The 25864-nt window shown below is 51.0% G+C and overlaps 1 protein-coding gene across 7 annotated transcripts; it reads left to right on the forward strand.

Annotated features, from left to right (window-relative positions):
* Window positions 1-7125: 7125 nt before the first annotated feature.
* LOC133338998 (uncharacterized) lies at window positions 7126-25226 on the forward strand. 7 transcript variants are annotated; one of them, XM_061547137.1, is made up of 5 exons: window positions 8631-9331; window positions 10017-10136; window positions 12807-13028; window positions 18802-19147; window positions 19496-19598. In XM_061547137.1, exons 2-5 carry the CDS (start codon window positions 10035-10037, stop codon window positions 19531-19533), a joined length of 708 nt encoding a protein of 235 aa, XP_061403121.1. In that variant the 5' UTR covers window positions 8631-9331; window positions 10017-10034; the 3' UTR covers window positions 19534-19598. The 7 variants fall into 7 exon arrangements, 1 of the variants encoding a protein (XP_061403121.1); XR_009754649.1 differs by lacking the exons at window positions 8631-9331; window positions 18802-19147; window positions 19496-19598 and adding exons at window positions 7126-7610; window positions 18337-18758; XR_009754650.1 differs by lacking the exons at window positions 18802-19147; window positions 19496-19598 and adding an exon at window positions 21765-25226 and having other exon boundaries at window positions 8816-9331.
* Window positions 25227-25864: the final 638 nt, after the last annotated feature.

Genomic DNA, 25864 nt, shown 5'->3' on the forward strand with positions numbered 1-25864 from the left:
TTCTGTGACTGTGTCATCATTTTCCTCTTTACAGTGTATATGTCTTACTATGCTTCCTGTTGTACTTGGATGGGTTTAGGGATGCACCAACTCCATCGAGTTGTGAAAGGAGGTGGACAGAAAAAAGAGTGTGGCACGGCCCATGTCAGGGGGCCTTGGCTGGAATCTACTGGTATATGGGGGGCCTTGTCATGGTAAAGTTTGGGAACCCCTGCTTTATAGTTCACTCTCTCCTGCACACCAGATTCCATGGTGCCTTGCTGCATCACACAGCAATTGCAGGTCTACTGCTGCCTCATTCATTGTTTAATTGTGATAGTTTATGTCTTCAGCGACAGTTCAGCTTAGTTGTGATTAACCAAAATTACATAAACGCCCTCAATGAGGCAGCACACCAGCCACTCTGAAACTGAACGATTGAAAGAGTAAAACTGGAAGGCCTGTTTTTGTCTCATGTGTGTTGGAGAGACTGAGATATACATTTGTGTTTATCCGTCTAGCAGCAAGGTAGAAATGATACTTTAAAACGGACGTTGACATGATGTTGAAGAGGTTTTCCATCTGAGTGTGCTACACTCATGTACCTCATATAATCGGGGTTCAAAAATCCCTATTTTTGTAAGTGTAATAATCTTCCAGGAGACGGCTTCGGAATCAGTCCTTTTATTTCCACTCCACCATACACTTCTCCCACTCACTCTCCGTTGCTGGCAGACAACGGAGAGAGAGGACAGACTCCACACGAAGTTCCCTTCGCGCACAGTGGCAACCCGAGGCTCCGTCCGCACGTGACCCTGCTTCTGTTATTTTCAGTCTGCCCCCGATCGTTCCCTCTCGCTCGCTCTTAAGACCCTCGTCACGTGGTTCCCCCAGCCAATCATGTATGGACAGCTCTCACCATTCTCGATGGTTCCCTGTCAATCCCGGGACCACGCCCCTCATCCGGCTCCCCATTCGCTGGGGCCCGAATGGCTAGGCCAATCACTTCCGATGACCTGTCGTGATGACGCATGGGCCATGGTCCCAATCTCAACCCTTATTGGCTACGAGCAGGACCGGCAAGCCAATCCCCACGTGAACCCTCTATGGCTGTTATTACATCACCCCCCCCCCCCCCCCCGGTGAAAAAAAATTGAGCCGTCTCGGCTGGGAAAGGGGTGAAGAACCAATTCCGTAACATCTTATTAGGGCACCAAGGTGCGTTTAACAATCAGAGGGTGAACAGGCGTTCCCGCGCCTAACAACATATAAAACAGTCACCCATAACAATTTTTAAGAAAATCACAACATACATTAGGGCGCCCCTGCAGCGCGGTAATGACAGGAACTAAGCAAACGATCAAACGTTAGCGAAACGGAAGAGACTTTGACCGCGTACGCGACGCGGGACCCTCTCCGCTCCCAGCGCCAGGTCGCTTCGCTTCCGGACGAATAGGAGGTGGCAGGCTTGAAGGAGAAGTTGGTTGTTGGTGCACGGTCACGTCCAGGGCGGGCCCCGTTCGAGGGGGGGCAGCGGGGGCTTCCTCAGCCCTCAGAACCTGTTCATCTGCAGGAGGCACAACACAGTCCCCCTTGGGATCAACGGGCATGTCAAGCGGCGTGGTCGGCTCGGCAGAACCCGGCAGGTCAGCTATTGGGGATGAAGGACCGACACGCGCGTCAACATAGGGTTTTAGTCGTGAGGAATGAACATACCAACGACGTTTGCCGTATTGAACACGGATACTCTGCAAGTTCCGAACATCCACGAGCGTCACAGGCCCCCGCCATGGCCTGTGCAGTTTAGGGGATGTGCCCGCCGGTACCTGGGGGCAGTGGAGCCACGCCAGGTCTCCCACTGACCAAGGCATGCGAGAATGCGATCGACGCGCGTACCGTTCGTTCCTCGCCTGAGCACGGGCCGTCGCACACCGGGCAGCCTCTCGCGCCTCCGTTACCCGTTCAAGCGAGTCACGCACGTGGTCAGGCAGGGAGCGGGACGGTTGTTTACTCGGCGTACCCAGTTGCACATCGATGGGTGGAACATTTTCACGGCCATACATAAAAAAAAACGGTGAGTATCCCGTGGACGTGTGCGGAACCATGCGGTATGCCGCCAAGACGCCTGGTATGTGCAAGTCCCAATCGGTTTGCTTTTCACTGACCGTGTGACAAAGCATAGCGGAAAGGGTACGGTTGAATCGTTCCACTTTCTTTGTACCTAGTGCATCACAAACTTCCCTAAGCAATTTCGAGGAGAAATTTCGGCCCTGATCTGTGAGCAGCCTTTCAGGTGCTCCCTTATCCATGACGTACCCGTTCAAGAAAGCGTCGGTGATAGACGCTGCCGTTTGGTCGGGCAGAGGCCAGGCCATCGGCCATCGAGAAAAATATTCCACCCCGACCAGAAGGTATTTATTGCCCCTAGCCGACGGGGGAAACGGGCCCAGAATGTCGAGAGCAACTAATTCGTTGATACGGGACACTTCAATGGAACGCAACGGTGGAACATAGTGGTTCCGAGGCGGCTTCCTTTTCGCACAGTCATGGCAGGAGCGGACGAAATCGTTGATGTCCGCCGTCATACCGGCCCAGAAAAAATCCTTTTGCATTGCGGCAACAGTCTTTTGGACGCCGAGATGCATCAACTTATCAGCGTGCAGAGCACGGAGCAGGTCGTAGCGAAGCGAAGTAGGTACCACCAAGCGTGGTCGGTCAGACACCCCGTCGGTACACATTAGCAATCCCGACTTACCCCGGAGCATCTGCCACTTCCAGCCCGCCACTTGCGATTTCTGTTTTCCAATCAATTTACGTAGAGGAGACAGCGAGGCATCGGCCTCCTGCTCGCGCAACCACACTGCGTGCGGCAGCCGTAAGGTATCATCGGTGTCCACCGACACCTGCTGGTCGTCCTCTTTTGCTTTCGCCCCTGCGTCGTCCTCATTCGCTATCGCCCCCATAACTGGGCAGGGCGACGTAGGCGGTGCGGCGCAGCGGTGCGTGCCCTTCAGGCAAGTGCACGGAGGAACGGGCGGCAGCCTTGAGAGCGCATCAGCGTTCGCATGACGGGCCCCCTTTCGGTATGTTATATCGAAGGAAAATTCCTGTAATGATTCCAACCACCGGGCCAATTGGCCTGACGGCTGATCCAATTTGAGGGAATATTGCAACGCCGCGTGATCAGTGCGGACCAAGAATTTCCGTCCATACAGGTACGGTCGGTATAATCGAACAAAATGGACAATGGCCAAAAGTTCCCGCCTTGTCACGCAATATCGCGTTTCCGCAGGGGATAGAACCCTGCTGCCGTACGCCACCACCCTCTCAACACCGTCCTTACGTTGCGACAAAACGGCCCCAATGCCGATATCACTAGCGTCCGTATCAAGGATGAACGGCTGTGAAAAATCTGGGTAATCTAACGTAGGCGCCGTGGCGAGGTGGTCCCGAAGTGCCATGAAGGAACTTTCTTCCTCCGTCCCCCATTTAAACCTCTGATTTTTGCCAGTCAGAACGTGTAATGGTTTAGCCAACGTCGCAAAGTTCTTAACGAAGCGGCGATAATAAGAAGCGAATCCAATAAACCGCCGGACATCACCCACCGAAGTGGGTGTGGGCCACTCGCGTACACACTTCGTTTTCAGAGGGTCAGTGGATACGCCGTCCGAACTGACAATATGACCCAGGTAACGGACGGAGTGTTGCAGGAGGTGGCATTTCCTCGGTTTAAACTTAAGGTCAGCCGCACGCATCCTTTGAAAAACTGTCTCAAGACGCAGGAGATGTTCCTCGAACGTGCGGCTGAAGACAATTATATCGTCCAGATATATGAGGCACGTTTCCCACTGCAGTCCGGTCAATACCAGTTCCATGAGCCGCTGAAACGTGGCCGGAGCCGCGTTCAGGCCCATCGGCAACCGATTAAATTCAAAGAGGCCTTGCGGCGTGCGGAATGCCGTTTTGGGTTTCGACTCATCATCGAGGGGAAGCTGCCAAAAGCCCGAGGATAGGTCGAGGGTGGAAAAGAATTTAGCACCCGATAAAGCATCCAAAGAGTCATCCATCCTCGGTAAGGGGTACGCGTCCGCTACCGAGATTTTGTTCAGCCGGCGGAAATCAACACAAAACCTCGTACCACCATCCTTTTTCTTAACCAGAACGACGGGCGCGCCCCACGGACTATTGGATGGTGAGATAATATCCGCCGCCAGCAATTCATCTACAGCGCCACGCACGTGTTCCCTTTCCGCCGGGCTCAAGCGGTGAGGGTGCATACAGACAGGCGGCGACGCACCCGTTTCAATATGGTGCGACAAAAGCGATGTGCGTCCGAGGTCCAAATCACTTTTGCTGAACACATCAGTGTACTGCAGCAACAGCGAACGCAATGCGTTCCTATGTTCATTTGACAAGGAAGAATTCTCTCCGCATAAATCGGCGATCCAGCGTTCTTGTGAACGATCATGCGGAGGCCCAACCGCGGCCATCCGAGCGCGCGGCGGTTTTTCACAAGAGGCGAAATCGGTAGTGGCGTGAGCCAGCACCGATCCCTCCGGGACAACAACTCGATCAGGTCCCCCATTCAAGACCTGTATGAAAGGTGCCTGACCCGGGCGCACAATCGTTTGTGCCGCCGCCAAAGAAAAGATTTCGACACGGAATTCGACGGGGATAATAGCACACCTTTCGCATCCCTTCCCACTTGGAGTGGTTTTCGGTAACGTAGCGGGATAAGCATTTGTGCTCCCGATGGAACCTCCACCGTAGCTGCAACTACAGCAGTAACCGCGTTACCTGTAGGCGCTTTGGCCAGCAGGGAAGGCAGGAATGCCATCCTACGACCCCCCGGCATTTCCAAACAGTCCTGGTCGACCCGTATCCGCAACGGCATCCGACGCAGAAAATCAGTACCCAACAAGCATGGAACAGCTAGCGAGCGAGAAATTAACACTGGTCCTGCGGCGGTAATATTTCCGATAGTGATGCTCACATCCACCTGTCCGCAGATACCCATGTTCCCCCCATTGGCGGCCACACAAGCATCATTAACTTTGCGTATCTTCGACGCAGGAATGGACAACAAATGAAAAATGACATCCAAAACGATGGTAGCCGATGCGCCAGTGTCCACCAAAATACGGACGTCGACGCCGTCGATGGTACCACGTACCGTCGACGAGCCCGACGCCGCGGCCACCACCCTGCGAGCCAATTTCTTCCACTGAGTAGCAGAGCGTGTCAATGGAGCAGGAGAAGTAAAATTACCCTGAGGAGTGTAAGAATGAGTGCGAGTGGATGAGTGATGTGACACGACCTGCCGGGTGTCCGATTTGTGCCGACTCGCCCGAGGTTGTTGCAGCTCCGCGACAGGTAGAGGAGATAGAGGTCCCCTCGGCGGAGCAGGCGACAGCAGAGGTCGGCAGCGGCAGTCACGGGCGAAGTGGCCCCGTCTGCCGCACTTGAAACACGCGGCCGACGTCGGCCGGCGGTCGGACGACCCGGCCCTCGCTCGCGGTCGGCCCGTGTAGTCGCCCCGTTGGTCGCGCAGCCACCGGCCCGGAACTCTATGCGGGACAGCAGCAGCCAGCATGTCGTCGTCGCCCGAGTCGTCGGAGCAGTGGACCACCAGTCGCGGAGACCACCCCAGAGGCGGCCCGTCGATCTCAGGTTTCCCCGTCCACGCCGCCATCTGGTCCCACCGCTTGATATTAAACTTAGCGTCCAGGCAGCGCGCCACCCACCGCGACGAAAGCGGTTCGTGGCCGCACACCGGTAGAGAGATGCTGAGCTCCTGAGACAACTCCAGCATGCGGGAAAGGATGAGAGGATCCAAATGCTCGGCCGTCGCGTCGGGGTAGGCGGCCATGGCCATAGCCATCAATGCCCCCCGATAGGCCAACGGCGATTCCTCCGGTGCCCGGCGACGCGACATGAATTTTCTGGTGGCCGATGTCGGCGGGTCGTAAAATTCCGCCATTTCAGTGAACGCGTCCCGCAGTGTCTTCTTCTTGGACGCCGGGATGGAGCGGAAGACTCCTAGAGACACATCATCGAGCAGCGTAGGCAGCGCTCCCAGCGCTTCTTCCTCCGTCCAGTTGACAGATCTGAAAGCTGACTCGAAACGCCACGTGAAAGCACTCCAATCGCCCCCGGCGATAAATTCTTTCATTTGCGGAAGGCGATGCCCGCGATGGCAGGCACGTGCCGCGGGCGTCTCCGGCCCTCGTTCCCGCTCTCCGCTCGGTGCAGACAAAATGGCGTCCGGCGGCCGCGTGGTGGCAGGCGCGCCCAAAATGGCGGCCGGCGACTCCGGCGCAGCCGCCTCTCCCAAGACGACGCCGTCCATCCGTGTGGCAGGAGCAATGGCGGGTCCTGCTTCCATAGCAGGACCCTTTCCCGCGGCGTCTAACTGATCAGCGATCTGGCGACCCACGGCTGGTGAGGATGCCACCGCGGTCACCAGGCTGAGCAGAATCGCGCGCAACGACTCAATCTGCTCCGCCATCAGCCGCCATTCGTCTCTCAGTCCTGCGGTGGTCGCGTCCTCTCCCGGTCGACGCTGAGAGGCGTCGAGGCGGGCGCCGTCAGCCGGCGGCACCAGGGCTGTAGCTCCCAATAGCTCATCTTCATCCGTCTCGACCTCTTCCTCCGACAGAGGCACGGGCAGGTTCTTTTTTCTGAGGTGCTTAGACATCTTGACGATCGTCCAAACAGTCGCAGAATGACTTCTGACACCAATGTAATAATCTTCCAGGAGACGGCTTCGGAATCAGTCCTTTTATTTCCACTCCACCATACACTTCTCCCACTCACTCTCCGTTGCTGGCAGACAACGGAGAGAGAGGACAGACTCCACACGAAGTTCCCTTCGCGCACGTGGCAACCCGAGGCTCCGTCCGCACGTGACCCTGCTTCTGTTATTTTCAGTCTGCCCCCGATCGTTCCCTCTCGCTCGCTCTTAAGACCCTCGTCACGTGGTTCCCCCAGCCAATCATGTATGGACAGCTCTCACCATTCTCGATGGTTCCCTGTCAATCCCGGGACCACGCCCCTCATCCGGCTCCCCATTCGCTGGGGCCCGAATGGCTAGGCCAATCACTTCCGATGACCTGTCGTGATGACGCATGGGCCATGGTCCCAATCTCAACCCTTATTGGCTACGAGCAGGACCGGCAAGCCAATCCCCACGTGAACCCTCTATGGCTGTTATTACATAAGCATTAACCAGCAAGGGAGACGTGCGTTTACTGTCTCGTTGATACAGTAAATATGCAGCAGCTAGTAAGTTACGGTACATCCGATAAGGTGCTTAGCATTCGTTCAAAACTTACCTTTCTTTGTGCAACTTCAGGTGTCGAACAAAGTTAGACGTTGTGGCAGCACCGTCTGTAATCTTCGACCCGCATGTTTTGCAAATTGCAACTCGTTTTTTGTCGACTACATCGTAATTTTTATAGCCAAACGAAACTATCTTCGGTATCATTTTGCCAACTGGCGCGTTGTTGCTTGTTGCGCTTCATTGGTTGTCTTGCAATGTGCCTGCTTAGATGCTGTCCAATCAAAACAACGTGGGACTACAGTGATTGGATGTCGTGCAGGCAGCGCGCGTGCTCTCTGCATGCATACAGGTGGTGCACATTTTTTTCACAAATGCAGATAAACTGAGAGCGGCGCGGCCGTGTGAACATTTTTTCCCCCAGTTTTCATGGGAAGTAGCAAGTCTTCTCGAGTCAAAAGGCGCAAGTCCAAGTGAAGTCACGAGTCATTGATGTTAAAGTCCAAGTCGAGTTGCAAGTCTTTGTACATTTTGTCGAGTCGAGTCTGAAGTCATCAAATTCATGACTCGAGTCTGACTCGAGTCCAAGTCACATGACTCGAGTCCACACCTCTGGCTCACTCACTCCACATCGAACAGCCCCCCTAATTAATAATCATAAGGTGACGTCCTCCAAATGGACACCTCCCCCCATTCATAATAATTAGCGGCTGACGTCACTCCACATGGGGGGCCGAGGTGCCTCCTCCCCCCTCCTCAGCGTTAACTTACAAACCTCACTACAAAGGCAAAACCCTCAAGTCAAGCAATCTCCGTAATGCTATTGAGACATCAAAGTAAAAAGGACGTCATGATGAACAAGGGATTATAACCTTAAAATGAAATAGGTCTGTGTCACTGCGCCCTTACAAATTGCACACGCATTAATGCAATGAATATCACGTCGCGGTCTGCTTTTTGCTTGCAAGTTTCAGATTAACTGCAATACACCCGTCCTTGGACGGGCTAAAGGCTAGTTGTAAATAATTGAGCAGTTTTACATACAGTGAGGGAAAAAAGTATTTGATCCCCTGCTGATTTTGTACGTTTGCCCACTGACAAAGAAATGATCAGTCTATAATTTTATGGTAGGTTTATTTGAACAGTGAGAGACAGAATAACAACAACAAAATCCAGAAAAAACGCATGTCAAAAATTTTATAAATTGATTTGCATTTCAACGAGAGAAATAAGTATTTGACCCCTCTGAAAAACATGACTTAGTACTTGGTGGCAAAACCCTTGTTGGCAATCACAGAGGTCAGACGTTTCTTGTAGTTGACCACCAGGTTTGCACACATCTCAGGAGGGATTTTGTCCCACTCCTCTTTGCAGATCTTCTCCAAGTCATTAAGGTTTCGAGGCTGACGTTTGGCAACTCGAACCTTCAGCTCCCTCCACAGATTTTCTATTGGATTAAGGTCTGGAGACTGACTAGGCCACTCCAGGACCTGAATGTGCTTCTTCTTGAGCCACTCCTTTGTTACCTTGGCCGTGTGTTTTGGGTCATTGTCATGCTGGAATACCCATCCACGACCCATTTTCAATGCCCTGGCTGAGGGAAGGAGGTTTTCACCCAAGATTTGACGGTACATGGCCCCGTCCATCGTCCCTTTGATGCGGTGAAGTTGTCCTGTCCCCTTAGCAGAAAAACACCCCCAAAGCATAATGTTTCCACCTCCATGTTTGACGGTGGGGATGGTGTTCTTGGGGTCATAGGCAGCATTCCTCCTCCTCCAAACACAGGAGTTGAGTTGATGCCAAAGAGCTCCATTTTGGTCTCATCTGACCACAACACTTTCACCCAGTTGTCCTCTGAATCATTGACAAACTTCAGACGGGCATGTATATGTGCTTTCTTGAGCAGAGGGATCTTGCGGGCGCTGCAGGATTTCAGTCCTTTACGGCGTACTGTGTTACCAACTGTTTTCTTGGTGTCTATGGTCCCAGTTGCCTTGAGATAATTGACAAGATTCTCCCGTGTATTTCTGGGCGGATTCCTCACCGTTCTCATGATCATTGCAACTCCACGAGGTGAGATTTGCATGGAGCCCCAGGCCGAGGGAGATTGACAGTTCTTTTGTGTTTCTTACATTTGCGAATAATCGCACCAACTGTTGTCACCTTCTCACCAAGCTGCTTGGCGATGGACTTGTAGCCCATTCCAGCCTTGTGTAGGTCTACAATCTTGTCCCTGACATTCTTGGAGAGCTCTTTGGTCTTGGCCATGGTGGAGAGTTTGGAATCTGATTGATTGATTGCTTCTGTGAACAGGTGTCTTTTATACAGGTAACAAGCTCAGATTAGGAGCACTCCCTTTAAGAGTGTGCTCCTAATCTCAGCTTGTTACCTATATAAAAGACACCTGGGATCCAGAAATCTTTCTGATTGAGAGGGGGTCAAATACTTATTTCCCTCATTGAAATGCAAATCAATTTATAAAATTTTTGACATGCGTTTTTTCTGGATTTTGTTGTTGTTATTCTGTCTCTCACTGTTCAAATAAACCTACCATTAAAATTATAGACTGATCATTTCTTTGTCAGTGGGCAAACATACAAAATCAGCAGGGGATCAAATACTTTGTTCCCTCACTGTATATAAATTGCATTGGCATATGTGGTCATTGACACGGTAAAACTAGTCAAGATGGTGTGGTGGTGTTGCAGTGTCAAGAAAAGTGCTTCATGGTGTCTTAAACTCTCTTCTCATTTGACAGCAATTGGAGAGTACAGCCATGTCTTTAGCTGCATGCAGTGAGGCATGGGGCGTCTGCGAGAATGCCGGCAATTCACGGAGCAAGACCAGAGGTCGAGCCATGCTGCCCACGTCTAGAGAGGTATTTGTGTGCTTGAATAATAATAGTGAAAATTATTGTACAGGCAGACCTTGCTTAGCGCTCAAAATGTGTATGCTGGAGAAGTGGCCACTAATCAAATCGGCGCATAAAGGAGTTCATTAGACAATTGTATATATGGGGATGCATTCCCAACAGCTTTAATTCTTACATGTGTAATGCGAGCGTAGGCTGGGGCTTCGCCGCCCCAGCCCCTAACCCATCCAGGCGACACGAGCCATCGGGGGAAGGGTTCAAGGGTGGAGCCCGCGGGCGCTAGGGGGTGGTATTATCTGGAAAGTTCTCAAGGGGTGTGGTGAAGGGCAGAGTCTGGGTGACGCGGGAAGGGGATATAATGGAGAGCCGGAAGGGGCTCGAGGTCAGTTGGTGAGAGCTGGAAGCTGGACCACGTCGCGGGTCTCCGTGAGCCATCGGCCACGTGGCGACGCGGAGACGGCTCCCAGCGCGCCGTCTGCCAGCGGTGCGCGGGAGCGGGGAAGCGGGACGCCAGCTCACGCGACGCGCCGCGGAACGTCCGAGAGAGCGGAACGCGAGCTGTCCATATAACGAAGAAATAAACAGACGGAGACACAGTCGCTTCTTTTTTGGTTCTTTCGGTAAAGTCACGTAGAAGGGAAATAATAAAATAATAAAAATAAAACATAATAAAATACAATTTTCACGACGTTTTGGCCACAACGCAAGCAGCCGTCCTCAGGTGAAGAACAGGTCTGTCGGGGAGACAGCGTCTGAATGAACACAGTCGCTTGTCGTCGACCTGTATTATTGCACATGTATGAGCAATATATGAGGGCTTCATTGAGGTATTGGTAACAGCACTAATAATACAGATGCTAAAACTTCTTTTGAATAAGTAATATTTTAAAATACTTTTTTTTAAACACGCTTTAATGAAATGTACCGTATGAGTAATGGCAGAACTCCACAACTCCAGGAAGTGGCCCCGAGGCTTGCCATAATGTAAGGGACCGTGGTCAATTACAGCCTACGTAAGTTGAGCGTTGACAATTAGACCCAAGCCGAAACATAACATATAAAAAAGATTGTTTCAAAATATATATTTTATTTTTTTTGATAGAATATAGTATTGTCATTGATACGGCTATTTTAATACACACAATGGACTGGAAGGACAAGATTAAAGGGCTCGTATAATGCACATGCATAATGTGCGTTGACTCATTAATCGCCCCCCCTCCACTTTACGCAAGAGCGTGAAGTGTGGTCACCACATCTACGCCTCTATATAAGGAACAAAACAGGTGGACTTCTCCACAAATCTGTCTGTCGCCTGATGAAGCTAGTTGTAATACTGGCAAAACATCGTACTCAGATTGTAAATGTTGTGGCTTGGCTCTCCAACACACCAGTGTGCTGTACTAGTGACAAATTGGCATGTTCTGTTTACATTACAACCCTTACTAGTTGGCTGTGTCGGGTGGTGGTGGATTTTAACGACACATATATTTACACGATCTAACAAAACAAACCTCTTATGGATGATATTCGTCGTGAAAGCCTACATGTTAAACGGGATATTCGATGTCCCCTGTGAAGCCGATGGCGTTTATTTTACGGCTCGTACATCTTAGTATTAACCAGGACGGCCTGTCGGAATAGAACCGCAAACCTCTGCAACAAGTGGCAAATGCACTACCGCTGAGCCACGTCAATTATTTTATTCATAAACTTAGGTTTCCACGGCCAGCGTTATGATGCATAGTTGATTTGTGGGCTTAATTGAGGAGTGTGTATGTTCTCCACCTGCTGTACATGGACGACTCGTAGACTGAACTCTTAGTAAGGGCTTGCGCCAGTTTATTAACACAGAGGTAACACAACACACCAGAGGTAGGTGTCCCTACACTCAGTCCTTGACGCGGACGTCAGGCTCTATCTATTCCTAGCCTGGGCTATCTCTTGGCCTCTCACTCGAGTTGGGATGGGGGCTTATCCAACACCACCCGACCGAGGAGAGCAGCACCCCACGTAATCTTAACCGGCTCTTGCAGACTTCTCTGAGCCCTACCCCTGGCTGTATCTTCGGCTCTCCTACTCGTAGAACCCGGACGGGGGGTCAGCCAACACCGTCCGGTCACGAGCAGGAGAGACCTTAAGACGCTCACCATCCCGGGCTCCCACAACGACCCCGCTTTCGCCACGGGGTCCCCCTTAAGTATTTCCCGTGACATGACGTCATTGCGCCTCACAGCGCTCATGATGTCATGTCGTCATACTACTCTACACATGTGTAGTGAGTGACATTGGGGATGTAACTGTATGGTGCCAGACAGCATCGTGTGTGTTGCAGAGTGATGCCGGCTCTAGCAGAGCACGGCGTGCGATGCACTGTGTTGCCTCTGAAGAAGAACTTCTGCAACTCAGTTGGACTCACTACACATGTATTTCCTCCCATAAAATAAAAAACCCCTTCCAATTGAACATGTATTGCTCATCTATCCCAATGCTGGAAATTACTTGCAAAATTACTGAATTCGGATGACACATGTAATCATCATCCCCTCCTGCTGCCAAAAAAATGGCATGACCCTCGTTAAAAATATTCTTGAGACTTAGGATTTTCTGGGTCAGGAAGTGTAACAATAATAAAAATGTCCTTGTCCCTAACTCTTGTTTCTGTCCTCCTGACAGGTGGAGGTGAATGTGAGTGTGCGCCACATGTACCTGTACAGCCGCGAGGTGCGTGGGGTGGTGGCACGTCTCCGCGCCGAGTGTGGGTCACTGTCCGTGCACGCAGTTGCCTTGGCCCACACTCAAGGTGATCTGAACAAGGCCTTGGGACACGTTCGTAATGAGAAACAGGCAAATGTGCAAGCTTCTAGCATGCGATCGCGACGACCTACACGTGAGGTGGTAAGTCTTGAATAATAATAATTTAGTTGACAGTAATACCCCGGTTTATGTCGGGGATGCTTTTCTTAAATGTGCGACAACGAATACCGAAACGACGTAAATCAACGCAATTTTGCCACGAGGACTAAACAATGCTGAAGCCGTGTTAATGCGTGCATCTTCATCCTAGACGTATCCGCAACATTACATTCAATTACTAAAAATACTACACTCAATACTAGTTTCGGCAGTAAACGTTAAAACATTATTAGCAGTACATTATGAAAATAAAATCACTAAAATATCATGCGTAATTACTATATTGTACTCCATAGTACAGAACATTTCTTTATGCGCGATGCAAAGTAGTTTGTGTACAGGGTTAGGTGGAGGTGAAGGTTGAGAGGCGACAGTTACGAGAAAGGGCAGACGATGCTGTCAGCGACATGAGTGTGGGTTGAGGCAATGCTAGTCGGGTAGCGGTGGTGTTGATAATGAAGTGACAACGTATTTTCTAAACGATATAAAAGGGGGAGGTGTAAAATCGCAAGGCTTACAGCGCAAGGCTATCACGAAGGCGCAGTACAGCACATACAGTAGTCTGCAGTAGCTACATGTTGTGATGTTGCTTTGTGGAATGCCAATTGAGGAATTTGTCGGTCATTTGTGAATTTGGAAAATTTGAACCGTGACAGCAACACACATTGGCCTACTCTTATCAAACTAGCTTCTTTGCCCATCCTAGGACGGAAGCTGTAATATTTACGAAAAAAATTAGCAGAGTATAATTGTATTTTGTGTTAATTGAATGGCAGTGAATCTTGCACGAAATTATGTCATAAAACACTTCACTGCATTTCACTGTAGCACTGTATATAGCTGACCTTCAATTTGTTCTAATTCACTGCTCTGATACTTTATTATTTTCTGCTTTCGGTCGCTGGGGTGCAAATAAATTGGATTGCAATACAATATCTGGAAAATCACCGAGAAATGTCTATGTAACCAAAATGTAGAAGCATAAATTAGACTTATCTTAGGAAAAAATATAGACCCCAAATCCAATTTGTTGCCGCGTAGAATTATTTATTAGATTCATTTTAAATAAAGAAACGTGAAACTTAAAGCGAATTTGCAACAAATAATAATTCTGCTCTACCTTAATGACGGGGGTGCGGCATGTGGAGTGACGTCACGCGCGGGACACAAACACCCTAATTAATAATCATGAGCGGATGACGTCACTGATGTGGACCACGCCACCCACCCCCTCATTAATAATCAAGAGTGGATGATGTCATTCCACATGGAGTTCCCCCCCCTGATCAATAATCATGAGCGGATTCCGTCACTCCACATGGAGCTCCCCCCCTTCATCAATGATCATGGAATGATGATGTCACTCATGTGGACCCTGGCCCCACCCCCTCATTAATAATCATGAGCGGGTCTTTATTTTCGATTGAATATTTCAGATTAACTGCAATACACCCGTCCTTGGACGGGCTATAGGCTACTTTTATAATAATTTAGAAGCAAAAATTAGACTTACCTTTTGTTTCAAGTGCTGAAGAAATAAATAAAGACACCAAATACACTTTGTTGCTGCGTAGAAATATTGATTTGATTACATTTCAATAAAGAAACGTCAAATTTAAAGTTAATTTGCGTAAAACAAATTATTTCCAATCAACCTGCGGGAATGTAAAAATCCACCCGCTCATGATTATGAATGAGGGGGGGGTGTCTCTTTTGCAGTGACGTCACGTACGGATGTAGCACTGCTGCGTATATTTATTTTTTACTTTCTGTAAAGAAACGTCATATTTGAAGCAACTTTGCGAAAAAACTATCTTTCCACTCGGCCTTCCGCGTGAGTGTAAAAATCCACCCGTTCATGATTATTTTATTATTAATGACGGGGGAGGGGGTATGTGGAGTGACGTCACGTGCATTACACACATTTCTGGGCTATTATAGTAGTAATGCCATCAGCGGGAATTATAACGTCCACTGTGAAGCGTCACTTTCATGTAAATTGCATCATCAGAATCGCTGATTTAGATCTCTGTATCGCGAGAAGAAAGCTCAAAGTGGTCCATGGGCGACCGGGATTTTGCTTTGGTGGCCATTGGACTTTGGAACTCTTTGTCAAAGTTGGTCAGGGAGTCTAGTTCAGTTTGGGCCTTCAGGTCCCCCCTAAAAATATTTATCTTTTAAGAAAGCATCTCGAATTTTAACTTAGCCACTTCTTACCCCCCCCCCCCCCCCCCATTGTAAGGCACCTTGATGTTTTATGCATGGGGTCAGTAAAAGAGAAGAAGCAGAAAGAGAAGTGTTGTGAGCTGCGGTCCTGAGTGAATGTGTGTAGCTCGGTGAGTGAGCGTGTGGGTGATTTGCCACAGTGTAATGGTTAGCACACTGGATTTGCGATGATCCTAAGGTCACCAGTTTGTTTCTATGGCAGTTGAAACAACGGTGCAAGTCTCTCGAATTCCCCCCCTCCACTTGTGTAAGAACTCATCATTCATTCGTCGGAAATGTAAAAAAACAATTCAGGACCTGACTGTGACTCAGTGTGGATTTCCTGGACTAAGTCTATTTTATTATTATAAAGAATTAAAGGGGCTGTTTGACACGACTAGAGAGCTGGCTTGCACTGCAGGGAACTTAATATTCAACTTGGATTCCGCAACCCTCAATGGCCATTTTAAGTTAAATTTGTGCATGTAAGACTCGCACAAACAACCATACCCAGAAACCCATAGACCCCAACAGAGACCCATACATTCCTACAGACACTCAGACTCACACAGAGACCCCATACTCACAGAGACCCATAGCCTCACACAGAGATCCATACACTCAAAGGCCCAAAAACTCACACAGAAATCTATAGATTCGCACAGAGGTCAATAGAATTAGAATTTGAATATTTATTTATACTGGATGCATCTGATGAGCTATAACGATCTGTTTTCACAGACGTCCAATCTTGTGGGTCAGAAAATAACAACAAAAATACGATACAAAAACATCACAGGAAAGGTAAACAAATTGTTTCGAAATATACAAATTAAACTGAACTCTTTTTATCTTACCATAGACTCATACAAACATGTTGGACTCGCACAGAGACCTTAACCACTAAACCTCGAACAATTAAAACCCTCTAAACCCCTAACTATCTAAATCCATAACCATCTAAACCGCTAACCCTCTCAACCCATTTACCCTTACAACCCTAATCTTTAAACCCCTCGCCCTCTAAAAGCTTAAACTCTAAACCACCAAAACACTAACCATCTCAACCCCTAACCCTCTAAATTCCTATACCCCTAACCCTCAACCCCTTTACCCTTAAAACCCTAACCCACCAAAACCCTCACTCTCTAAACCCCTTATTCTTTTAACCCTAACCGTCTAAGCCATTAAAAACCAAAACTTCGAAACCCTCTGAATCCCTAACCCTCTAAACCTTGAAACCCTAACCTTCTAAAACCCTAAATCCTTAACATTCTAAATACCAACCAATCTAAACCACTACCCTCTAAAGAACTAACCCTCTAGACCCCTAACCCTCTGAACTCATAACCTCCTAAATCCTCAACCTCTAAAACCCTAACCCTCAAACCCCTAACGTTCTAAAACCCTAAATCTGTAACCTAATCCCAACACATTTAAACCCCAACCCTCTAAAGAACGAACCCTCTCGACACCTAACCCTTAAAACACCTATGCCCCTAAAATGCAATATTAGTTGTGAAAGTCTACGTGTTAAACCCTCAACTCTCAAACCACTAAACCTGTAACACTGTAAATCACTAACCCTTGAAACCCCGATACCTCTAAACCCCTAAACACATACCCTTATAACCTCAACTACTAACCATCTAAACCATTCAACATCCAACAATCGAAAGAAAAAACCTCTAAACACGTAACTCTCTAAACCCCTAACCCTCTAAAACCCATAAACCTCTAAACACGTAACTCTCTAAACCCTCTAAACTCAAAACGTTCTAAACTCTAACCCTCTAAACACCAAATCCTCTGAAGGACTTTCCCCTTAAGACCCCAACCGTCTAAACACCTCACCCTATAAAACGGCAACCCATAAACCCCCAACACTCTTAACTGCCTAAACCCTTAACCTTATAAACCCCAAACCGTCGAAACCCCTAAACCTGTAAAACCGTAACCCACTAAACCCCTCACCTTATAAACCCCTAATCCCCTAAACATCAAAACCTCTAAACCCATAACCTTCTAAAACTCTTCTGTGAACAGGTGTCTTTTATACAGGTAACAAGCCGAGATTAGGAGCGCTCCCTTTAAGAGTGTGCTCCTAATCTCAGCTCGTTACCTGTATAAAAGACACCTGGGAGCCAGAAATCTTTCTGATTGAGAGGGGGTCAAATACTTATTTCCCTCATTAAAATGCAAATCAAGTTATAACATTTTTGACGTGCGTTTTTCTGGATTTTGTTGTTATTCTGTCTTTCACTGTTCAAATAAACCTACCATTAAAATTATAGACTGATCATTTCTATGTCAGTGGGCAAACGTACAAAATCAGCAGGGGATCAAATACTTTTCTCCCTCACTGTAAACCCAAAACCCTATAAACTCCTAACCCTCTAAACCCCTTTAACCTCTAAACTCCTTTACCCTTAAACCCCTTTACCCTGAAAACCCTAACCCTCTAAAACCCTTTACCCCAAATAGACTTATCCTCTAAACACCTAACCCTCTAAACCCCAACCCTCTAAACCCCTAACTCTCGAATCCCCTCAACCCCTAAACCCTATAACCCTCGAAATCCCTAAACCTCTAAACCCCTTATCCCTGAAATAACCCAAAACCTCTAAACCCTTAACTTTATAAATCCCTAACCCTCTAAACCCCTAACCCTTTGTGTGGAATGTGGTGGGGGTGGGATCATGGGGTGGGTGGGTGCAATGTGTGTGTGGTGTGCGTTGGGTGGTGGGTATCACAGGGGGGTGAATGGGTGCAGGGTGTGTGTGGTGGGTATGGTGGTAGTGGTTGTGGTTCACAACGATCCGTGACCACCACCACCACCTCTACTGTGTGGTGGACCGGCCACCACACAGCAGCATGCGTCGGAGGAGTGAACGGATGGTTCTCCCTATGCGGGCCAGACTCCCTCGCTTCCTCTTCTCCTCCTGCATCACCATCACCTGATCCTCTTTCCTTGTCATCTCCTTCTCCACCAATGTCTCCTCCATCTGCACCACCATCTCCTCCTCCTGCTCCTTCGTCCATACCTCCTCTGTCCCCCCCTCATCTCTTCTTCCTGCACCACCAGCTCCTCCACCAGGGTCTCCTCCTCCTGCACCACCAGCTCCTCCACCAGGGTCTCCTCCTCCTGCACCACCAGCTCCTCCACCAGGGTCTCCTCCTCCTGCACCACCAGCTCCTCCACCAGGGTCTCCTCCTCCTGCACCACCAGCTCCTCCACCAGGGTCTCCTCCTCCTGCACCACCAGCTCCTACACCAGGGTCTCCTCCTCCTGCACCACCAGCTCCTCCACCAGGGTCTCCTCCTCCTGCACCACCAGCTCCTCCACCAGGGTCTCCTCCTGCACCAACAGCTCCTCCACCGGAGTCTCCTCCTCCTGCACCACCAGCTCTTCCACCAGGGTCTCCTCCTCCTGCACCACCAGCTCTTCCACCAGGGTCTCCTCCTCCTGCACCACCAGCTCCTCCACCAGGATCTCCTCCTCCTGCACCACCAGCTCCTCCACCAGGGTCTCCTCCTCCTGCACCAACAGCTCCTCCACCAGGGTCTCCTCCTCCTGCACCAACAGCTCCTCCACCAGGGTCTCCTCCTCCTGCACCACCAGCTCCTCCACCAGGGTCTCCTCCTCCTGCACCACCAGCTCCTCCACCAGGGTCTCCTCCTCCTGCACCACCAGTTCTTCCACCAGGGTCTCCTCCTCCTGCACCAACAGCTCCTCCACCAGGGTCTCCTCCTCCTGCACCAACAGCTCCTCCACCAGGGTCTCCTCCTCCTGCACCACCAGCTCCTCCACCAGGGTCTCCTCCTCCTGCACCAACAGCTCCTCCACCAGAGTCTCCTCTTCCTCCACAACAACCGTCAGCCATTTAGAGGCCTGGGTGAGCGCGGAGGATGGGGGCAGCGCCGGCTCCGCTCTGTAAAAAGATGCGCACGACACCGTTCCAACTTCCTGCTACAGCAGAGATCGCACTCCCCCCCCACCATCGTGCAGAGATAGATTAACCAGGTTAATAACGATGCTGCAGTAACGCAGCATACCTTTGCCCATCGTGGGTCTGGTTACAAAATGGGCATTAGTCTTAAGATATCACACTGGATGAAAGGCTACATGGCAAAGATATGGCTGCTTCATTATTTGTCCTCACCCAGAAACCAATTATAAAAATACATCCGTATATAACCGAATGTACACGTGGGGTTTGAACTGTACATGTGTTCGTTTGCAGGCGGCAGGGCTGGAACTCACAGAGGGACCTGGGTTTAATGCCCAAACTTGGGCCACTTTCTCCGTGTAGAATGTGGAGTGTGTTCTACCCCCCCCCCCCCGTTTTATCCTGCATTAGTTTCCAAAATCAGAATAAATTATTTAGACTGGATGAAGAGGAATCCGATAAGCTATGAAGCTCTTCTTTCACAGATATGCAGTCGAGGCACAGGGTCAGCAAGTTACAACAACAAACAAAAGAAAATGAGTGCAAAGTGTAAAAATGTAAGGAAGTCACAAAATAACTGAGCATATAAGCACAAAGTACGTAAAATCCTGCCAGTTTTTCAACACTAAATACAAATTTAGGGGTTGTTACGGGAAGAAAGGCGGACAAACACAAGGGTGTCTGGACCCACACACGGGTGTCTACATCCACGTCCGCATCGGTTAACCCTGGGGGGGCATGGGGGCGTTGTGATCCCCCATAGCCCCACCCCTCGGAGAGGATTCTTATAAAAGGCGGGGAGCCAGAGGGCTCGAGGCCAGTGTGTTAGACGCTTACCAGAGAAGACTGAAGACCGGCAGAATAGGCCCTGGAACTCCCCTGGCTCGCTGTCCTTGTCAGGGCCGAGCAGGGCAAGTGGCTCGGCCCCAAGAGCTCCAGGACCGCTGCTCTTGTAAGAGCACGGCCTGGTTAGCTGGGTGCCGGGATCCGTGCTTGACCAGGGCCGGATCAGATAGCCTCCCCTAGCACTCATAGCGGAGGACTGGGAATAGGAGAAGTCAGGGGATAGTGCTAGGGGTGTTTCCCATTGAGTACGGGTGAAGGGGCCATTACCCCTTCAAGTATTGTTACCGCCTTTTGGTTAAATAAAAGAGTGTGCCTCAACTACGTCGTCTGTCTCCCTGAGAACTCACTACACTTGTATAAGTGTAGTGTATCGTGTCGTGTATAGTGTAGTGTGTAGGTTAAACGTTGAGTTTTATAAGGGCATCACGGGGTGACCAGCCCCTCCCCACCCAGCCCCACCCCCCACCCAGCCCCTCCCCTCCTCCCCCAGCCCCTCCCCACCCTCCCCTCCCTCAGCCCCTCCCCACCCTCCCATCTCCACCCAGCCCCACCCCTCCCACCCCCACCCTCCCCTCCTCATGCACGACAGACAAATAATCCCTGGTGGGCAGTGTGGAATCTGTTGTTCCTACCGGTATAACAGTGGGAAATATCTGAACCGGTCCTGGGCCTCCCCTTGATCGACTCAACCTCAAATGAGTACCTGATACAGTGGGTACACATCACCACGAGGGAGACAAATGCGTGGTGTTGGCTACCCACTCCCCTGTGTACTGTGCCCGTCCTCTGTAGGTCCTCACTAACACCACTTGCCTCAAAAATTTGTTAAGGCTATGAGGGGGGATCTTTGTCTTTGTACAGTGGCATTGGCTACGTATAAACTGATACTTTGAACGGAGTTTATAATACAGCATGGCCTACGTGTAACGCATCATATACCGTGAAGACAGCACCATGAAAGTGTGTGCCGTATAATACAGAGTATGTGTAAAGGAGCATAGCCTGTGCACGTACTGCAGCGTTACTTTGAACTGAAACGTGGCATGGCCGTTATGTGTAGAACAGCATTTCTTGTGTATATGTAGTGGGTTCCCACGGAGACTGGAGACGTAGCTTAGAGGCAACACGGTTTATTTAAATCTTATAACAGAAGCCCCTTTTACTCCCACTACTTGGGGAGGTATGGCCTCCGGGCTAACGTGCCCTATCACTGGGGCTACGGGCTCTGAGTCCTCCGACTAAGGGTGGCCTCGGGGAGGCTATGCTGACCCGACCCAGCCAAGGTGCGGGTCTCAACCACTGGTCCGTGCTCGGCCCCGCCCCTTAAAAGGACGTCGGGTCCCGGGGTCCCAGGGTCCCAGGGTCCCGGGGTCCCAGGGTCCTAGCCTAGCCGGTCTTCAGTCTTCGTCTTCAGAGCACTGCCTCGGGCCGTCCTGGGGTCCGTCTTTTATACCCACCTTGGGGACTCTCCACCCCCGGTACCGCCCCCTTTCTGGAACCTTCAAGGTGGCTCTGGAATAACCCCCCAACCCCTCGGGATCGGGGGGGGGGGGGAACTCGGCCTCTCAACGGTCCCGGTTCTCTCTCTAACTCACGGTGGCACCCCCTGCAGACTCGTGCCCGCAACTACAGGTGGTGTGTGCTTTGCATTTAGAGAGAGCATGGCATCTGTGTGTGTGTACTGCATGACACACGGTGTACGGTGTGTAATCCACAGTGATGGGCTGCTGCTGCTGCACCTGTTGACGTTGATGTCGGGGCAGGCAGAGTCCTCGCTCCGGGTCCCGGTGGCGTTGCTCCGGGGGAACGTGCAGAAGAAGGCGTTGGCCAGGAGGCAGGCGGCCTGCTCCTGAGACATCGTCAGCATCAAGCCGGTGTCCCGGCGGAGCAGCGGCAGGGGCTGGGGACACGTGCGGTGCACAGGGCGCAGCGACGTCACACGCGGCAACGGGTGGCACGGGGTTGCAGAGGAGCAACGGCGCAATGGTAACACTGATGCAGAGCACTGAGCCTGCAGCACTGGGATGTTGGGGTCTGGATCAAGGAGTTCTGAAATGCACGTAAACCAGATGATTGTTGTACACGTGAGGTTAATGCTGCAGCCCTGTAATTACTTGCTCATGCAACTGCTGGTGAAAGAACCTCCACTAGAGGGAGGTCTAGAGTGCCGATCCTGTGGGTATGTTTTGGCCAACTTTTCCACACTGACCATTCGTCTTGAAAGAGGTGGGAGTACTCGCCATTTAGCCCACTGCACGCGACCCACCGATGGACTGTGGGTGGACAAAACAGGGAATTGTAAGAATCCTGGTCAATGTTTTCAAGGCCAGGCTGGGAGATCGAACCGCGACATTTGAAGTCAATCGTGACAACCATCCCACAGTCATGGCAGCAGCCCTTTTGCAGAAATAAAATAAAATATTGGAGAGGGCTTCACACAAGAAACAAGAAGATTTAGTGGTTTGGACGTGGCTCTCCAATGAGTACAGATAGGGTACCACAAGTAGCGGTGCATACTCGGGCGCAAAGAAATAGAAGCAGAGACAAAGAATGAGATAGATCGATGCAATAAAGAATTGGCAGTGGTGCACCAAGCACGACCCCTTGCTGAGCGCTGCAGCAGCAGCCCCCCCCCCACCCCCGGACCCCTCCCCCACCCTCCACTTCTCACCCTGACGCCACACAACCCGTGGGTAGGCGATGCCCTCTGGTGGACAAGGCGCGGTACAGGCGGCAGCACGAGACGCCAGCAGCGTTGCGCTGCCAGGGTTACTCACCCGTACACCTCCGTACACTTACACACACCTCTATACACCTCTATACACTCACACACACCTACACACTTACAAAGACAAAAATCCCCCGTATAGCCTTAACAGACTGTAGAGGCAAGTGCTGTTAGCGAGCACCTATGAAGGCCGGAACGGTACACGAGGGGGTGGGTGGCCAGCACCACGCCCGACCGCCTTTGTCTCCCCAGTGGCGATGTTTACACACCGCACCAGGTACTCATTTAAGGCTGAGTCGACCTAGGGGAGGCCCAGGACCGGTTCAGATAATCGTCACTGGTGTTAGCCGTGAGTGGGAATCGAACCCGGGTCGCCAGGTTCATAGCGCAGCGCGCTAACTGCTACACTACCGCTCCCCACACACCTACACGCACACACCTCTACACACGTACACACCTACACACACACACCTATACAACAACAACCGCCATTCGCCACTAAGTGGCGGTGACGTCACCACGACGCTTGTGCCAGGCCAAGTGCACCTTGAGGCCACGTGAAGTGTCGAACGCCCGCTGGCAGGAGGTCACGGGGCAGGCCCAGCAGGTGCCACGGGTCGACTGACCGAGATGACCGAGATGACTGGCTGATGCACCACCTGTGGCCCCCTACCGTACCAACTTGCTGTGCTTTAGCCACCCGGCGCTCCGCTCGTTGTTGTGAACGTCGCTCCTCAGCCCTCCGTTGTTGTTGGAGGGCGACTGCCTCCAACTGCCCAGTAGCGTCCTTCACGAGCCTCCTCCACTGAGGCCGATCTTGACACTGCTGGTACCAGTCATCGGCAAGTCCACTCAGCTCCACGTCCTCCTGTACCACATCACTCCATCTCTTCTCTAGCCCGCGCCGCGCCCGTTTAGCCCCCTCGATTTTAGGCATGCGGTAGCTGGGCATGCGTGCTACATGACCCAGCCAACGCAGCCTTGCCTGCCGGAGGAGCTCACCGATGGGACTTTGCCCAGATCTTTCAAGGATTTGTGAGCTCCTTACACAATCCAGCCTGGTTAAACCCAGGATGGATCGTAGGCAGGCCAGCCTAAATGTTTCCAACCGACGAAGTTGCTCCATTAGGGGGGTCCACGTTTCGCAAGCGTAGAGTAGGGAGGGAATGACCGTGGCCGAGAAGACCTGAAGCTTCGTGCGGAGGTAGCTTCCACACAGCGTTACGCAACCGATGAAAAGATAATGCCGCTCGACTGATTCGGAGTGAGACCTCTGCTGATAAACTGGAGCCGGTCATAAGCACACTGCCCAGGTATGGGAAACTCTCCACTCTCTCCACAACTGCCCCATCACCGATTGGGAGTTGTGGGGGTGGAGTGTCTGATGGTACAAAATACCCAGGCAGGTGCTTAGTTTTGGTGGGGCTGATGGTAAGGCCCCACCTCTTAGTGGCACGCTCCAGTTTCAGCAGCAGCGTCTCCAACTCCTCTTCTGAATGAGCAGCTATTACCAAATCATCGGCATACATAACGTGGTCGATCAGCCTCCCATTATATCTGTACCAAATGGAAATTCCCCCGGTACAGCTATTGAAGGCTTCACGAACTACGCAGTCGAAATAGATGTTAAATAATGTGGGAGCCTGAGGACATCCCTGTCGCACCACAAGGTGTACAGGGGAAGGCTCTGATTCCCGGCCACGTAGTTTTACCCGGGCCCGCTCACCATCATGAAGGTCCTTAATGATCGTGAGCAGAGGGTCAGGGACTCCGAAAGCACGAAGAACAACCCAGAGCCCAGGCCTACTGATGGTATCATAGGCCTTGACCAGGTCAATAAAGCAGAGATGAAGGTCTTGTTGGAATTCCCTACACCTCTGCTGTAGCAGACAGACAGAAAATATGGCATCTGTACAGGACCGCCCTTTCCTGAAACCGCATTGGGGTTCTGCAAGCCTCTCCTCAGCGTGCCGAGCAAGGCATCCTTCCAATCCTGCGGTACCCGTCCAGCGGTCCAGACTGTTGTTATGATGTCATATAGGGCAGTCTGTGCACAAGCGCCACCCTCCCTCAGCATTTCGCTTGGGAGATCATCTCTGCCCGGTGCCTTTCCTGGTCTCAGACTCCGGATCGCCTTCAGTACTTCCTCAACAGATGGCACCTCAGCCAGCCACTCACAGGGGGTGACCTCCAATATTTGAGGCACCGCAGCCTCAGCAGGGTTATCCCCACTTTGTGCCATGATGTTTTCCTGGCTGAGAGATTTTCCCTCCCCCAGGACCTCACACACACCTATATACACTTACACACACACACCTCTATACACTCACACACACCTACACACACACACTTCTATACACTCACACACACCTACACACACACCTCTAGACACTTACACACACCTACACACACACCTTTATACACACACCTCTATACACTCACACACACCTACACACAACACACCTCTATACACTCGCACACACCTACACACAAAGACAAAGATCCCCCGTATAGCCTTAACAGACTGTAGGGGCAAGTGCTGTTAGCGAGCACCTATGAAGGCCGGAACGGTACACGAGAGGGTGGGTGGCCAGCACCACGCCCGACCGCCTTTGTCTCCCCAGTGGCGATGTTTACACACCGCACCAGGTACTCATTTAAGGCTGAGTCGACCTAAGGGAGGCCCAGGACCGGTTCAGATAATCGTCACTGGTGTTAGCCGTGAGCGGGAATCGAACCCGGGTCGCCAGGTTCATAGCGCAGCGCGCTAACTGCTACACTACCGCTCCCCACCCACCTACACGCACACACCTCTACACACGTACACACCTACACACACACACACCTATACAACAACAACCGCCATTCGCCACTAAGTGGCCGGTGACGTCCACCACGACGCTTGTGCCAGGCCAAGTGCACCTTGAGGCCACGTGAAGTGTCGAACGCCCGCTGGCAGGAGGTCACGGGGGCAGGCCCAGCAGGTGCCACGGGTCGACTGACCGAGATGACCGAGATGACTGGCTGATGCACCACCTGTGGCCCCCTACCGTACCAACTTGCTGTGCTTTAGCCACCCGGCGCGCTCG

The sequence above is a fragment of the Lethenteron reissneri genome, unplaced genomic scaffold, assembly GCF_015708825.2.
Source record: "Lethenteron reissneri isolate LAM-NWPU_2019-01 unplaced genomic scaffold, ASM1570882v1 scaffold_1639, whole genome shotgun sequence".
NCBI classification, from domain to species: Eukaryota; Metazoa; Chordata; class Hyperoartia; order Petromyzontiformes; family Petromyzontidae; genus Lethenteron; species Lethenteron reissneri.